We start from the raw sequence: 16,484 nt of genomic DNA on the forward strand, positions 1-16,484 counted from the left end.
TTCTCACACAGGCGCCTGCGGGTGCACAGCAAAACCTCAGCCGGAGCTTTGATGAGCTGGCACACCGGGCTTTGGGGTATAGATCTTTTATATGGAACAGGTGGGTTAGGTCTTAGCTTAGCACAGCAACAGCCTTCCTATTGGTCCCTCTGAATTCAGCAGTTGAGTCACCTAGGGGGGTAAACTTGTTTTTCAACTTTTTGTTCTCAGAAAAACCATAAAATTGCATTCTGTCCTTTCAGTTCCTGTTTTTAAACCTAGTTCTCAAGTTTAACCAGTAGGACTGTCTAAAAGGAACATCTTGTGATAGGGGGCCCGTTAGGGTTATCTACATGGAACATCTTGTGGTAACATTGTGCAACACCTGAGGTGCTACATGCTGCTGGAGGGGTTTTGACATGGGGGTTGGGTGAGGATGTGTCTTGCAGCTTTGAGGCCTAGGGGTTTGGTCATCTAATGCTGGGCCTGGGTCTTGAGGTCCTACATTCCCCCCTTTTTCTTTATCCGGGATATAATCTTATATCCATTGATCTACCTGCTCAGAGTCCGGTATTTGCTCAGCTGATGGTTCAGGGTGCTGTGGGAGTACTTGATATTGCTGCGCGAGTACCATAGTTTGAATTACAGACAATCTTTCTTTTATAAATTGCATTAATTTGTTAAATATGCAGGGCCCAAATGTTAAGATCAGCAGCAATACAATTAAGGGACCGGCTACAGTAGATAATATAGTAGTTAACCAAGGGGAGTTATTAAACCAGCTTTCAAACCAACTTTGGGAGCTTTGCAGAGACCTTTCCCTTGCATCTAGTCTTTCTCTAAGCTTTGTCATAGACTCCCTTACTACCCCTGTGTGATCGGTGTAAAAGCAACAGTTTTCTTTTAAGGCTGTACAAAGTCCTCCCTCCTTCAAGAATAATAGGTCCAGACCTCGTCTATTCTGCAAGACAACTTCTGATAAGGAGGTTAGGGATTTTTCTAAAGCAGTTACAGAGGTTTCTATTGCTCTTAGGTCTTGTTGGATTGCAGCTTCTAGAATCCCTAGCTGTCGGGGGCCCTCAACCAGAGCTGCAGCCCCAGTCCCAATTCCTGCCAATACTCCTGCTCCTAACAAGACTGCCAGGGTAAGGCTGATAGGCTCTCGGGTGTATCGAATCCTGCCCATGAAATGTCCTTCAAATTCCTCTGAGGAATAATAGAATAGTCGTGGGTAGATTCGGACTAACACACAAAAATCAGTGGAGGCATTGAGGATTGCCGTGGAAATACAGGGGGTCAGTCCAATGTTGCAGGCCCAATAAGTTCCGGGGGGACCCCACAAATAGTTATTTTGTGAGCCATTTGTCAGGAGGGTGGTGTTACAGAGAGGTTGATGTGACAGGGGTATATTTCCTACACAGATCCCTTGTCCTGAAACTTCAGTGATGGTGAGTTTATAGCCGGGCAGGGACATACATTTAGGATCAGGGTTTATGTTACTGTTCCAGTCAGACATTATTGCTATTCCTTCATAGTAGGGTGGGCCGAAGGTGAGACAGAGCCAACATTCCCGGGTGCGGTCTGGGTTGGTGGCATTGAGGGCATAAAAGGCTCCTTGAATCAAATCTAACAATCGGTTTTCGGTTTCAGGGAGTGTGGGTTCGGGGGAGTAACTAGAGGTTTGACAGTCTATGGTTACAATTTGAGACATGGGTGGCTCACTGGGAGGTACTTTGGGCGGACTTTTTGATTGTCTGGGAACTGAGGGAGCTCTTTGGTCCCCGAGAACAGGATTAGGTCCTATTGGGCTCATCAAAATTGGGGTTAGAGATAATTTGATTCTGAGAATTACACCGAGATCATCTCCTTTCATAAACCATCTAAGGCCCCATGTTCTCCCAGTGAGCCAGGGATCTAGCTGTTCTTTTCCTTTTTCTGTAAACTGTATCCGTAAGGGCAATGATTTGTCCCCTTGGTAGTAAGATGTAGGGGGGGGATAGCAATCAGAGGGGCGCGTACCATGGGGAGTGAAGTTTTTGAGTATTGTTATGAATTCCTTATCAGAAGAAGGTTTCCAGTGAGCGTCCCCTGTAGTTTCACAGCCCCAGGAGGAGCAAAAGTATGTTTTATAATTTCCACATCTACGTGCTTGGGTTCGGTTTCTCCCTTCTTTGGGACAAACGTAAAAGTCATGTTGACCCAGTCTGCATCTCGTTATGGGGGTAGAACAATAAGTACTGAGGTCATGTGAGTTGCCGGGAATATCCCAAGAGTCTGATTCAGCGGCTAGTTGACAAAAGTCTGGGGTCAAAATAGGCCACCATGTGCCAGGGATGTGGGCTGCTGTAATAGACCAAATTATTTTTCCGGTTTCGGAATACACCTGCCAAGTCAACTTCATGGGGGTATGGGGATTACTACCTAGGACGAGGGGAGTAGCGTAGAGAGCAAGAGTGATTAACAACGTGTAAGTCTTATCTTTAGCGGGTTTTGGGTGCGTTGCAGTTTCCATTCTGGATCCAGAGAGGCGTCTGTGGGCTCCTGCGGATGTGCAGCTTTCACGTGGGAAGCGTGGATCCAAGCGGTGATGCCGTCCACTTTGATTGCAGTGGGAGTGGTCAGCAGGATGGTGTAAGGTCCTTTCCACCGCGGTTCGAGGTTCTTGCTCTGGTGCCTGCGTACCCAGACGGTGTCTCCGACTTTGAAGGGATGTGGCAGCGAGGGGGTTTTGAGTTCCTCCTTGTATGCTGCGGCTAGAGGCTTCCAAACCTCGTTCTGGACCAACTGCAAGGCACGCAAATGAGTCTGCATAGATGGGGTGAGGGAGGCATAAGTTTCAGTTTCATAAAAGTTAACAGCAGGTGGTGGTGCACCGTACAAAATCTCAAATGGGGTTAGCCCCTGTGGGCCTGGGGTGTTTCGGGCCCGGTATAAAGCTAAAGGTAGGAGTTGTACCCAGTCTCTAGTGCCAGTTTCAAGCGTTAATTTAGTTAGAGTCTCCTTGATGGTTCTATTCATCCTTTCTACCTGTCCTGAACTTTGGGGTCTATAAGCACAATGTAATTTCCAATTAATCCCCAATGTATTGGCCACCATCTGACTTACCTGGGAGACAAAGGCAGGCCCGTTATCTGACCCAATGGTCCCGGGTACTCCATACCTGGGAAAGATTTCTTCCAGTAATTTCTTTGCAACCACCTTAGCAGTCTCATGCCGAGTTGGGAATGCCTCGGTCCATCCAGAGAAAGTGTCAACAAAAACCAGAAGATATTTGTAGCCATACATACCAGGTTTAATTTCAGTGAAGTCTATTTCCCAATGGGTTCCGGGCTTATGGCCTTTTACCCGGATCCCTGTTCCAATTTTGATCTTACCAGCATTTACCTGGGCACATGCTTGACAGTTTTCTGCTTCTTGGCGCAGAAGTTGATCCCTGTTTGGAAGATATAAAGTACCTTCCCCACGCTCTAAGAGCTCCTTTATCTTTTTAGCCCCAAGGTGTGTTAGTCTGTGTAGGGACTTTACTAATTGTTTTGAATTTTTGAGGGGCATGATAGTCTTTCCTTGATATTTCCAGACATTTTTTTCGGGGTCATAAGTGGCCCCCAGTTTTTGTATGGCATCTAAATCTTTATCTTTATAGACCCAGTGTTCTTCATGGTCATCATGTGGTGGGTCTACTCGTTGGGGCAATAGAGTCACTATCAAAAGCTGTGGCCCTAGGGCTGCTTTCTTGGCCGTTTCATCTGCTAATCTGTTCCCTTTGGCCTCTGGAGTATTACCTTTTTGATGACCGGGGCAATGCATGATACTTAACTTTTTAGGCAAGAATAAAGCTTTAAGTAAGGCTAATATTTCAGCCTTATTTTTGATCTCTTTTCCTTCTGAGCTTAGTAGACCCCGGCGTCTGTAAATTTCTCCGTGTATGTGAGCAGTAGCAAAGGCATATCTACTGTCAGTGTACACGTTTAGTTTCTTCCCCTCTGCCAACTTTAACGCTTGAGTCAGCGCTATCAGTTCTGCCCGCTGAGCTGATGTTCCGCCCGGAAGTGCACTCACCCATATTACCTCAGATTCGGTGGTGACGGCTGCTCCTGCTCGTCGTTCTCCATTGAGCAGATAACTGCTTCCATCTGTGTACCAGACCAGCTCCACATCCTTCATCGGTTGGTCGGTGAGGTCCTGCCGGGTTCCCTGTGTCTCTGCAAGAATCTGCTGACAGTTGTGAGGATCGGCTTTTCCTGGGAGCGGCAGGAGGGTCGCTGGATTCAGCGTCACCATGGGACCAAACTGAATTCGGTCGGTGTCCAATAACAAAGACTGGTAATGGGTGAGTCGGGCATTTGACATCCAGCGATCAGGCGGCTGGCGAATCACAGTTTCGATGGCATGAGGGGTTAACAGGGTTAATGGCTGTCCCAAAGTCAGTTTAGTGGCATCCTTAATCAGCAGAGCCACAGCTGCAATCATCCGGAGGCATGGTGGCCATCCTGCTGCCACTGGATCTAATTTCTTTGACAGGTAGGCTATAGGTCGCCTCCAGGGCCCTAGTTTTTGGGTTAAAACCCCTTTTGCATATCCCCGTTTTTCATCTATAAACAGATCAAAGGGCTTGGTAATGTCCGGTAAGCCCAAAGCAGGGGCTGACAGAAGAGCCAATTTGATGTTATCAAATGCCAATTGATGTTCCTTAGTCCAAGCAAAGGAGTTACCTTGCTTAGTTAGTAGATACAAGGGGGCTGCTATCTCAGCAAACCCAGGAATCCAGAGTCTACAGAAACCTGCGGTCCCCAGGAATTCCCGCAGTTGCTTGGGACTCTGGGGGGTTGGTATACTTGAGATAGTCTCTTTTCTGGCAGTTGTCAACCATCGTTGACCATCATGGAGTTCATAGCCCAGATAGGTAACTTTTGTCTGACAGATTTGGGCCTTCTTTGCTGACGCCCTATACCCTAGTAGCCCCAAAGTTTGCAATAATTTCTCCGTACCTGCCTGGCAATCTTCCTCGGAGGTCGCAGCCAGCAAGATGTCATCTACATATTGGAGCATGATTAGGGAAGGGTGCCTTACACGGAAGTCTGCCAAATCCTGATGCAAAGCCTCATCGAAGAGTGTTGGGCTGTTTTTAAATCCTTGTGGCAGTCTCGTCCAGGTCAGCTGTCCAGAGATTCCCCTTCTGGATCTTTCCATTCAAATGCGAAGAGAGCCTGACTTTGGGGAGACAGTCTTAGGCAGAAAAAAGCATCTTTCAGATCCAGAACAGTATACCAAGTATGAGTAGGAGGCAAAGTGCTAAGGAGATTGTAAGGATTTGGCACTGTGGGGTGGATATCGCATACCCTCTTGTTAACTTCCCTTAAGTCTTGGACTGGTCTGTAATCATTAGTCCCCGGCTTTTTAACTGGTAGTAGTGGGGTGTTCCAGGGCGATTGGCAAGGTGTTAGGATGCCTTGGTCTAGGAGGCGTTTGATATGCGGCTTGATGCCCTGATAGGCCTCTCTTGACATAGGATATTGTTTGATATTAATGGGAGTAGCAGCGGCCTTCAGATGAATGACTATTGGGGGCCGTTGTTTTGCCAATCCCATTCCTCCGGTTTCAGCCCAGGCCTCCGGGTAGGAACTAAGCCAATAGTCCATGTCTTTCATAGGTACCGAGGGCTTGTCAAAAAGTTTATATTCGTCTTCCAATTTGAAAGTCAATATATGTAATGGAGTCTGGTTTGGCCCCGTGATGGAGACGCCCCCATCTTTAAAATAAATTTGGGCTCTCAATTTAGCCAATAAGTCTCTTCCCAACAGTGGATACGGACAGTCAGGCACGTGTAGGAACGAATGAGAAACCTTACCTGTGGCAAGGTGTACTTCTCTCGTGGTGGTCCACCGGTAGGGTTTACTCCCAGTGGCACCTTGGACCCACGTCGTTTTGTGGCTCATGGGTCCTGGTGTCTGTGTCAGCACTGAGTGTTGGGCTCCGGTATCCACTAGGAAGGTCACAGGTTGCTCCCCTACTTGTAGAGTTACCCGGGGCTCAGGGGGGAGCTCCTGGCCCTGACTCCTCTAATCCTCATCTAATGTTAGCAGTCGGGGAGCCCGGTTGGTATCTCTCCTGGGGTTGGGGGGTCTCTTTGGGCAGTCTTTTACCCAGTGTCCTTTTTCCTTGCAGTAGGCACATTGATCTCGGTCTACACGGGGTCTGCTTTGCTCCCTGTCCCTGTTTACTTTGTTTCCCTGATGTCCTGCCTGAACTACGGTGGCCAATATTTTACTTAGTTCCCTGTTACGCCTTTGTTCTCTTTCCCTTTCTTTTTTGTCTGATTCCTCTCTAAGCTTAAGTTCTCGTTCTTCCTGCATCTTTCTGATCCTGTCCTCTCGTTCTTCTGGAGTTTCTCTTTTGTTATATATCTTTTCGGCTTCCTTCAGTAAGTCTGCCAGAGAAAAATCTTGCAAGTTATCTAGTCTCTGCAATTTAGACCTGATATCTGGGGCGGACTGCCAAATGAAAGCCATAGATACATTTCCTTTTTGGTCCTCGCTATCAGGATCAAAAGGAGTAAACCTCCGATATGCCTCTTTCAATCTTTCTAGAAATGCTGTCGGGGTTTCTGTTGCCCCTTGGGTAGTCTGTCTTACCTGAGCCAAATTAGTGGGTCGTCGCCCTGCTGCATGGAGACCCGCTATGAGTAACTGGCGATAGAGACGTAGGTGGTCCCTACCTGCTTCAGTCGCATGGTCCCAGTTTGGCCGGGTTAAAGGAAAAGCTTCATTAATCAAATTTGGGAGTTGGGTGGGACGCCCATCGTCCCCTGGCACATTTTTGCGAGCTTCCAAAAGAACTTTTTGTTTCTCCTCTGAAGTGAGGAGAATTTGCAGGAGCTGCTGGCAGTCATCCCATGTTGGCTGATGAGTTACTAGGATAGACTCAATCAAAGAGGTTAGAGCTATAGGGTCTTTAGAAAAGGAAGGGTTATGGGTTTTCCAGTTATAGAGGTCAGAGGCAGAAAAAGGCCAATACTGATATTGGCCATTGGGGCCTCCCGTCTGTCGCAGGGGGAGAACTCTGGAGGTGTCTCCTGAGGCGGTGTGATCCCGGCGTCCCCGGAGCCGTCCCACCATGGGAGAAGGATCCGGGGGAGCATTGGCGACTGGGCCTTCTTGGTTCTCGTCCTCGGAGGATGCTTGATCAGGTTCAGGGGCTTGTAAGGGCTGGGGCTGATAGGGAGGAGGCTCATCAGTCAGCAAGTCAATTAGAGTTGAGTCCTCCGGCGGTAGAACCTTCTTTGGTGTTGTCCCTGTTTTAACTGAGGTCTCAGATTTGTTAAGAACAGGGTAAAGATGAGAGGTTTGGGGAGGGGGAAGTGGAATGAGGGGAGCAGAGGGTTCAAGGGGAGGACGGAGAGGGGGTTTGGGTGGAGAGAAAGGAGCAACCCAAGGGGGGGGGTTGGAGGCTAAGTCCTCCCAGGTAACAATGTAGGGTATCTGGTCAGGGTGTCCATGAGGACCATGGGTGAAGATTCGGGTTTTCACCTGGAAAATAAGATCAGTATTAAAAGTCCCTTCTGCTGGCCAGCTGGTGTTGAATGTTGGCCATTCTGAAGTACAGAGAGTTTTCCATTTTTTCTTTTTGACTGCCACGGACAGGTTGTCTGCCCGATCTTGAACGTCTTGCCAATGATCTAGAGTTAGGCTCAAAGGGGTTGTTAGTGATTGTCCCATGTTACTTTCAGAGAGGAAATAGAGAGACAGACACAATGACACAAAAACGAAACCAAACAGTGAGATCGCTGCGCGGCTTCGGTGGAAACCGAACAAATCAGATGGCCTGGGAGAAGTTTGTACTTCTTTGTCGCCTACAAAAATGGTGTAACCCTCGGAAACACCGGGGGCCCCAAAGAAATGGACCCTTCTGATCCCTGGGACGTCTCCCAGGGTGGCAGGGGAGAAGTCCGAGTTCGTCAACTCCTTCTCAAGCTGCCTCAGAATACTAAATGACAGAACTGCCTCAGAATACTCAGAATACTAAATGACTATGCCTAGGATCATATAGTCTTACAGACGCTGCGCGGAACAAAGAACAGATAACCAACAGGACAACAAGACAGTCAGTTTGAGCTGGCCAGCTTACCTCCCAGTGATGTCGGGTGTCCTCCGGATAGGGACCGGGATCGGAACCGGAACCGGGATCTTGGATCTCGGTGGGACCTCCACAATGAAATATCCACAGATCCCAAACCCGGAATGAACCACACGAGACACTGGCTGCAAAAAGCAGGAGGCGTTTATTCTCACACAGGCGCCTGCGGGTGCACAGCAAAACCTCAGCCGGAGCTTTGATGAGCTGGCACACCGGGCTTTGGGGTATAGATCTTTTATATGGAACAGGTGGGTTAGGTCTTAGCTTAGCACAGCAACAGCCTTCCTATTGGTCCCTCTGAATTCAGCAGTTGAGTCACCTAGGGGGGTAAACTTGTTTTTCAACTTTTTGTTCTCAGAAAAACCATAAAATTGCATTCTGTCCTTTCAGTTCCTGTTTTTAAACCTAGTTCTCAAGTTTAACCAGTAGGACTGTCTAAAAGGAACATCTTGTGATAGGGGGCCCGTTAGGGTTATCTACATGGAACATCTTGTGGTAACATTGTGCAACACCTGAGGTGCTACATGCTGCTGGAGGGGTTTTGACATGGGGGTTGGGTGAGGATGTGTCTTGCAGCTTTGAGGCCTAGGGGTTTGGTCATCTAATGCTGGGCCTGGGTCTTGAGGTCCTACAATATTATAGTAAATTCTAATTAGTTTTCCAAATTTAATAGCTCTCCTGAGGAGTAGAGATCTATTACTATTCAGAAACATCTTTTGAAATTTGGTTCCATAATCATTTTTTATGTTGTAAACAGCTTCTAGTGTTATCTTAAAAATTCCTTGCTCTAGGGAAATGTTAAATGGAAAATAGACTAAAAGATATTTTCCAGGATAAATGGTTATAGACAAAATTGTTATGACAGAAGACTTATACACTGAATTTGATTTAGTGTTCTATAAGGAACTACAGAGATATCCTTTTAAGGTAGCTAAGAACTCAGTGTTGACAAAAGAACTAGCTATTTATTTACAAAGATGTTAAGAGGTTGGGAAGGATAAGAAAGCTTGCTTAATTATAACAATTCAGTATTTTAAGAATTAGAATGATAAAGTAAAAAAGAGATGGAATAAGTAGGTTAAAATTATTTTAATTATAAGATTAATATATGTGATTTTAAAAGTTTTAATAAAACATTTTTAGATTATTGCTATTAAATACTATAAATAGTTGATTAGTAAGTGGTTATATGTATATTTTTGGTTAATTTTAAAAACATTAATTTCAAAAAATAGCTTTCTCAATTCTCTGCAATCACATATTTAGATAATGTGTTATATATAACTAGGTTGTTCCTATAGGTTATCTATATAGTTCAGTCTCAGCATATGTTCCATCCTTGGTTTCTCAGCTGAATCTCCTAGAAAGGATATCAATTAGTTACAAACATCATGGTCTTTGTTCAGTATGACCATCTGTCCACTTAGAACTTGAAGTTGATGAAAAACTCATTTTACACACAGCTGCCAGATGGCAACTTGTGATCTTGTGATCACTGTGACCCATCTTAAATGTAAACAATAGGACTAATAATAAAAATTGATATAGTGATATTTATACATTTTACTTCAGAATGAAGTGTAGCAATTATGAACTTCTGACCAAAGTCAATGATTCATTTCTACTCTAAGTTCAATGGTTAGACATGTGGTAACAAACAATTATTATTTCTTTGCATTCCCCATATGCCTAGTTTTAATAATTGTAAGTACTTTATCTTCCAGAGTTAAAAATCCTTGTTTTCCAGTATATATAACACTCACTTAATAAGTTATCTATTTCATGTTTTAAGATATGTCTTCATTTGTCCTCAAATATAGAGTTCTAAGATTTTGAAAGTATTATAGAAATAACTATATTTTGTATTTATAAATTTGTATAAATATAATACATAATGAACTCTGGGGATAATGGGATAGACATTACTTATATTACACAATAGAGAAAATGAAGCCTTTTAGAGAATTTATTTTATTTGTCTCAAATATTATTTACTAAAGTAAGAACTAGACCAAAACTGAATTTTTACTCTAATCCTTAACATACTTCCTTGTAAGCCACTCTGCTTCTAATAGAAAAGAAAAGCAGTAATGATAATAATAAGATGTATTTTTAAACTCCATTGGCACCTATTTCCTAACTCAGTGGAGATGAGGATGATTTGTAGTAACTGAATTATTACTGTCAAAAGCTATATTTATCATAACTTCATTAAATGTTTAAACATTCATATGTCATATAACCTCCATCATTAACATCTACAAGTTGCCATGACCACAAAGTGAAAATTAAGTAAAATATGAACTTTTATTATCAAAACTCTTGTATACCATTCTGTTGAGAAGTTTGTTTTTTGTCAACTCTAATATATTCTGGCCTCCTAGGTGCTTCTCAAACTCTTTTAAGGTTACTCAGCAAGGAAAACAATCACTTCTAACTTGAAGTACAAAAATAATAGGAAAAAAAAACCCACAATATTTCCTAGTCCATGGGTCTCCTTCCATTCTATCAGGAAAATAAAATATTAACAATTAAAAAATATTCATTTGTAAGCACATGGTTGTTTTACATTGAGTAGGACCCTTCTCTGTGTGATGTAAAAATTTCTCCAGTGGTGTTAGGGTTGTGGCTCAGTGGTAGAGAATTTGCCTAGCTCTTTTGAGGCCCTGGGTTCAATCCTCAGTACCACATAAAAATATAAATAAAGAAAATAAAGTTATTGTGTCCATCTATAATTTAAAAATATATTTTAAAAATGTCTCCTTTACTAATATTTTCTAGAGCTTGTGGGTTCATCATATACTCTGCCAACGACTATATCCTAGCATTTTCTTATCTTTTATTTGAGACAACTCAAAAAGAAATTGTTTTTCCAATGCTAACCAAAAGTGATACTCCAGTGTTACCATTGAACATTTGAAGCTACCATATTTTGTGAAAATGAAGTGGGACATTATGATTCTTTCTGTCATACTCCATTTGACTCAGGGGAATGAACCTTCTAATCTTGGCTAATCTCACCCTTCCTGTGACATGAAAGAAAATAACTATTCTAGAAGTTATCAAATTAAATAAATTCTCTAGTGGTATCTCTGAATCACAACCCATTCAATTTGTACTATATGATAAAAATTTACTGTTCTGATAATGAATATTTGTCTTCTAATCAATCCAGCTGATATCTTATTCATCTTTACATGTCCAATCTGTACTCAGAGATTCTTGCCAAAAGTATGGACTTAGTTTATATAAAAAAGCACATTATACATGCACAGATGACAAAACACTATAAATACATTTTCCAACCTCATGTAACATGATATCTATTCAGAAAAGGATGTTGATAGATATTTTGATAAGTACCCTATTAAGTTTAAGGCATACATGAGTAAGCAATAATACAAAGAAGATGCATTTAGCCAAGATTTTCAGGGACAAATGAAGCCTGAAATTAGTCATTAAAGATAAGTAATAATTAATTAGGGAACAAAAACATTTGAGGGAACTCTAGGCAGGAAGAAATGCATAATTAAAGACACAGAGGTATAACATAGCATGTGGTGTACTAGGATGGCAAGAATTATACTGCAGGAATAGGTTAAGTGTAAAGGGATATAGAAGATTTTAAGAAAGGTAGCTTCATGGATATATTGATTGTATATTAACCCTTGTTGGCATATTTGTGGATATCTCAATTGCATATTAATTATTATATTATGAATTCTATAAACAATAAAAAACACCGAAATAGCTTTAGCAGGCCATATACACAGCTTTCTCACTACAAGTTCAGATAACATATTTAAGGTAAGATAAACCAAGCTCATAAAAATGTTTTAATTGTTCATAGTCTAATTCTTAAATGAGGCAATGGTTGAAAGCTTGAAGAAGAATGGCTATATTTTAAAAACTTACAGATTGTCTAATACCCAAATACTTGTAATTTTATTTTCAGTATAACTCACAGATATGTAATACCCAAATACTTGTAATTTTATTTTCAATTTAAACATACTTATCATTGTGAGAAAAAAAAATCTTATTCTTTTGTAATCTGAAATTAATGTGCTTTGGTTCTCTACCTCTGATTTTCTTTACATGTCTTGCATAGCCTTGAATCTAACTCTGCCTTAATTTTCTCTACTTTAAAACTGATTATTCTTGAATTTTCAGGGCTTTTTTGACTACTAGGTAAATTTTCTCTTCTTCTTTGAAATAACCCAAGTAATGGAAAATAAAAAAAAATAGCAAACTCCAAGTTGAAGTAAATAAAAGAGATTTTTCATCCTGAAATAGAGCTTATGGGATGGACTTCCTAAATATATGTTGGTTCAGCAAAATAGGACTGCAGCAATAGAGAGTGTCCATGCTCCTGAACTCAGATAAAACAGGGAAAGCAACATATTCCAAGGTAGGTGCCAAATTCTGAAAAGAAAACAAACAAACAAAATTATCTATCTATCTAAGAATGTTTTACAATAATGAAAAGATAGCTTAATTTGAGCAAAAGATTAATGAAATGGAGAATGTCCTGTGCCTAGTTGCTAACCACATATTTATTTTGTTGAATTATCTGTTGAAATTCTTTTATGTCATTTTGGCAGATTTATTGCTAAGTATTTCTTACACTTTTACGATTTTAAATAGCATTTAGCACTTGTGGCTCTTGTTTGCATATACACATATATATTACCATAAAATTTATATATATACACACACATTTTATAGTAAAATGGTTCCAATAACTATTCTAAATTCATTGATTTTAAATTATATCACATTTTTTCCTAAATAATAGTGCCATTTTATAAAAGAGCTTTTCCTTATTCCTTTCCAAACTGAGTGTCTTTCATTTAGTTTTCTACTGAAAGTCTTTAATCTGTTTTCTTGACATATTACAATGAGCAATACGTGAAATTGAAGGGTAAAACTAGAATCTTTTTTCCTTTTTTTCTTCTTGGGGGAAACATTTCAGTTTTTAAGATGATTCATTGTGTGCACCTAAAAAACAAACAACCAATAAACAAGCAAAACAAAACTATGAATTCTGTTATTGTTTATCAAGTGTTCTGTCGGTGTCTTTTAGGTCAAATTGTTTAATAATGTTGTTCAATTATTTCATATATTTATTAATTTTTATTTTTTTCCTGTGAATTCTTGAAAGAAACATTCTATTCAATCTACTCTACTGTAGATATATCTACTACTCATGAAAGCCTGTTGGTTTTTTGCTTCATGTATTTTATTTATTTGTTAGTATGTTCCTAAATAGATTTATTGTGCTGAGCCTTTAATGTATTAACCAGTTTGTCATTAAGAAGTGTCTTAATTATTATTCCTCATAATTTTCTTTGTTGTGAAATTTACTTCCATAACTATATAATTTGTTTTTCCTTTGTTTAATATTATCAGTACATATCCTGTATCTTTTCTTTCTTTTTTTGTGCTGGACATTATATAATAAGAGCCCATATATATTAAGCACATGCTCTACTGTAGAGCTATATTTCTATTCCCAGCAAATATCTTAAAATTGTTCATTGAATATTTTCTAAGATTATGTTTTCGTTTTAGCATATTTGCTATAATTCTGTTTTTCTACAGTAGTTAGTTTACTTAAAGTTTTAGGGTGTACAAATTTACTTATAGCAGTCTAATTTCAAAGAATATTGAGCCATTACATGTTATGTGTAGTAAAATATCTTATAATTGTCTATTTTCCCTTCTTTTCTCTGAGCCTTTCTTCTATTGCTATTGAACATTTTACTTATATATGAATAAGCAACCCAACTGAAGACCATTATTTTCATTAAAACTTTTAATCTTCTATTAAGTAGAATTAGAAGTTAAGGAAAAAATCCTTATACATATATGCTTTTGTTCTTTTGTACTTTATTTTGGTGCACAATTATATTTCTAATGATGCTGGTAGAGTTTTCTTTCTGCTTAAAGGACTTATTTTAACATTATGTGTCATCCATTGGTTATAGGACTGTGATCATTTAGGAAAATGAGCAAAATAGAAATTAAAAACCAAGTCTCCTTAAGGAAGTTGGCATGTAATCTGACATGATGATTATTTGGGCCTACTTTTCCCTCTATTAGGCTCAGTTTCCCTGGACTAATTCCTAGGTTCTTGATACACTTTGAGTTGAATTTTGTGCATGGTGAGAGATAGGGGTTTATTTTTATTTGCTGCATATGGATTTCCAGTTCTCCAGCACCATTTGTTGAAGAGGCTATGCTGGGAGCCATTAGCCAAGTAGGTATGACAATTTCCTTGCCAGCGTACCCCATATTGCAGTGACATTGAATGTAGGTGTCCTTGCTCAAGGACCAAGGCGGATTAGGGTGTTCCCGGTTTAAGATAATCGTGTTTAGGGCGTTCCCAGTTTAGGTTCCAGGTTTAAGGTTTAAGATTATTCCTGCTGGGAATAGGGCGTATCCTGCTGCCTGAGTTCCCCTTGAGTTCTCACGGGATTCAGAGTATTTTTTGAGAGATAGAAGCCCAGTGGAGGTGAATTTGGGCAGAGAACGTGGATTTGGGCAGAGAACGTGGATTTCCCCAGAACGTGTTTGTAGACGGCTGGTGTGAGTTCGGGAATAAAGAGTTGCTGTTTGAATCTACAAGCTTTGTGGTGGCTCGTGATTTGTGCCCAGCCAGACATTGGCAAGGCGATCTTTTCTCCAATGTATGTTTTTGGCAACTTTGTCTAGTATGAGATAACTGTATTTATGGGGGTTTGTCTCTGTGTCCTCTATTCTGTCCTATTGGTCTACATGTCTATTTTGGTGCCAATACCATGTTTTTTTTTTGTTACAATAGCGTTTTATTATAAAATCAAGGATTAGTAAATGGGGTGGACTCAAATTAAGAAGCTGCTTCTCAGCAAAAGAAACAATCAATGAGGTTACCAGACAGCCTACATTTTGGGAGCAAATTTTTGCCACAAATATGTCAGATAGAGCACTAATTTCTAGGATATATAAAAAACTGAAAAAAACTTAACACCAAAAAATGAACAACCCAATAAATAAATGTTCCAAGGAGCTGAACAGACACTTCTCAGATGAAGATATACATTTGTTCAACAAATATATGAAAAAATGTTCAACATCTCTAGTAATTAGATAAATGCAAATCAAAACTCAAAGACTTTATTTCACACCAGTCAGAATTGCAGTTATCAAGAACACAGACAACAATAAATGTTTGCTAAGATGTGGCGGGGAAAGGCACACTCACTCATACATTGCTGGTGGGACTGCAAATTGGTGGAACCAATCTTGAAAGCAATATGGAGATGCCTTAGAAAACTTGGAGTGGAACCACCATTTGACCCAGGTATCCCATTCCTCGGTCTATACCCAAAGGACTTAAAATCAGCATACCACATCAATGCTCATAACAGCTCAATTCACAATAGCTAAACTGTGGAAGCAACTTAGATGTCCTTCAATCCATGAATGGATAAAGAACCTGTGGTATATATACACAATGGACTATTACTCAGCATTGAAAGAAAATAAAATCATGACATTTGCAGGTAAATGGATGGAGCTGGAGTATATGCCAATCCTCAAAAACCAAAGACTGGATGTTCTCTCTGATAAGTGGATGCTTGTCCATAATGGGGAGGCAAGAAGCATGGGAAAAATGGAGGAACTTTGATTGAGTAAAGGGGAGGGAGGGGAGGGAGAAGGGGACATGGGGGCAGGAAAGAGGGTTGAGCAAGATGGACATCATTACCCTAGGTTCATGTAAGACTTCACATAGGGTGTGATGCTATATCTCATACAACCAGAGAAATGAAAAGTTGTGCAATATTGTGTACAATGAATCATGTTGCATTGTGCTGTCATACATATCTGTAATTAAAATAAATAGATTAAAAAATCAAGTCTCAGTTCACTTATTACTGTGCTCTAAGCAAGAATCATAAGAGGAAGAGACTGGCTTCCAAGAGTTCTGTTTTGCCATCTTGATAGTCAGACAAAAAGCATTCCATGTCATGAATTACAGGTATTTGGACACATTTTAGGGTCCCTGATTTTTTCAGCACTAACAAGTAATTATTCCACTGTTTTCTCCCTTGCATGGTTTTCCAGATGCTGTCATCTTTTCCTGTGTATGTACTATATATTTTTTCCTGTCGCTTCTTTTATGATACTTGCTCATTGATAATTTTTTTTAGTTGTAATTGGACACAATACCTTTATTTTTATTTATTTTATTCTTATGAGGTGTTGGGAATCGAACCCAGTGCTTCGCACATGCTGGGCAAGCACTTTACCACTGAGCCACAACCCCAGCCCCCCTCATTAATAACTTTTAAACAATTTGTTTATGATGTGTTTTGGTGTAGTTTTAT

The 16,484-nt window shown here is 40.5% G+C and overlaps 1 protein-coding gene across 1 annotated transcript; it reads right to left on the bottom strand.

Moving 5' to 3' along the window:
• Positions 1-2,309: 2,309 nt before the first annotated feature.
• Positions 2,310-8,739, bottom strand: LOC131424654 (uncharacterized). The gene is given in 2 exon segments (XM_058583347.1): positions 2,310-5,156; positions 5,159-8,739. Coding segments are annotated over 2 exon segments (5,256 nt in total). The 5' UTR covers positions 7,695-8,739; the 3' UTR covers positions 2,310-2,436.
• Positions 8,740-16,484: the final 7,745 nt, after the last annotated feature.

This window comes from Marmota monax, unplaced genomic scaffold (assembly GCF_021218885.2).
Source record: "Marmota monax isolate L192 unplaced genomic scaffold, Marmota_monax_Labrador192_F-V1.1 WCK01_AAM20220418_F8-fsc00410, whole genome shotgun sequence".
Lineage (NCBI taxonomy): Eukaryota > Metazoa > Chordata > Mammalia > Rodentia > Sciuridae > Marmota > Marmota monax.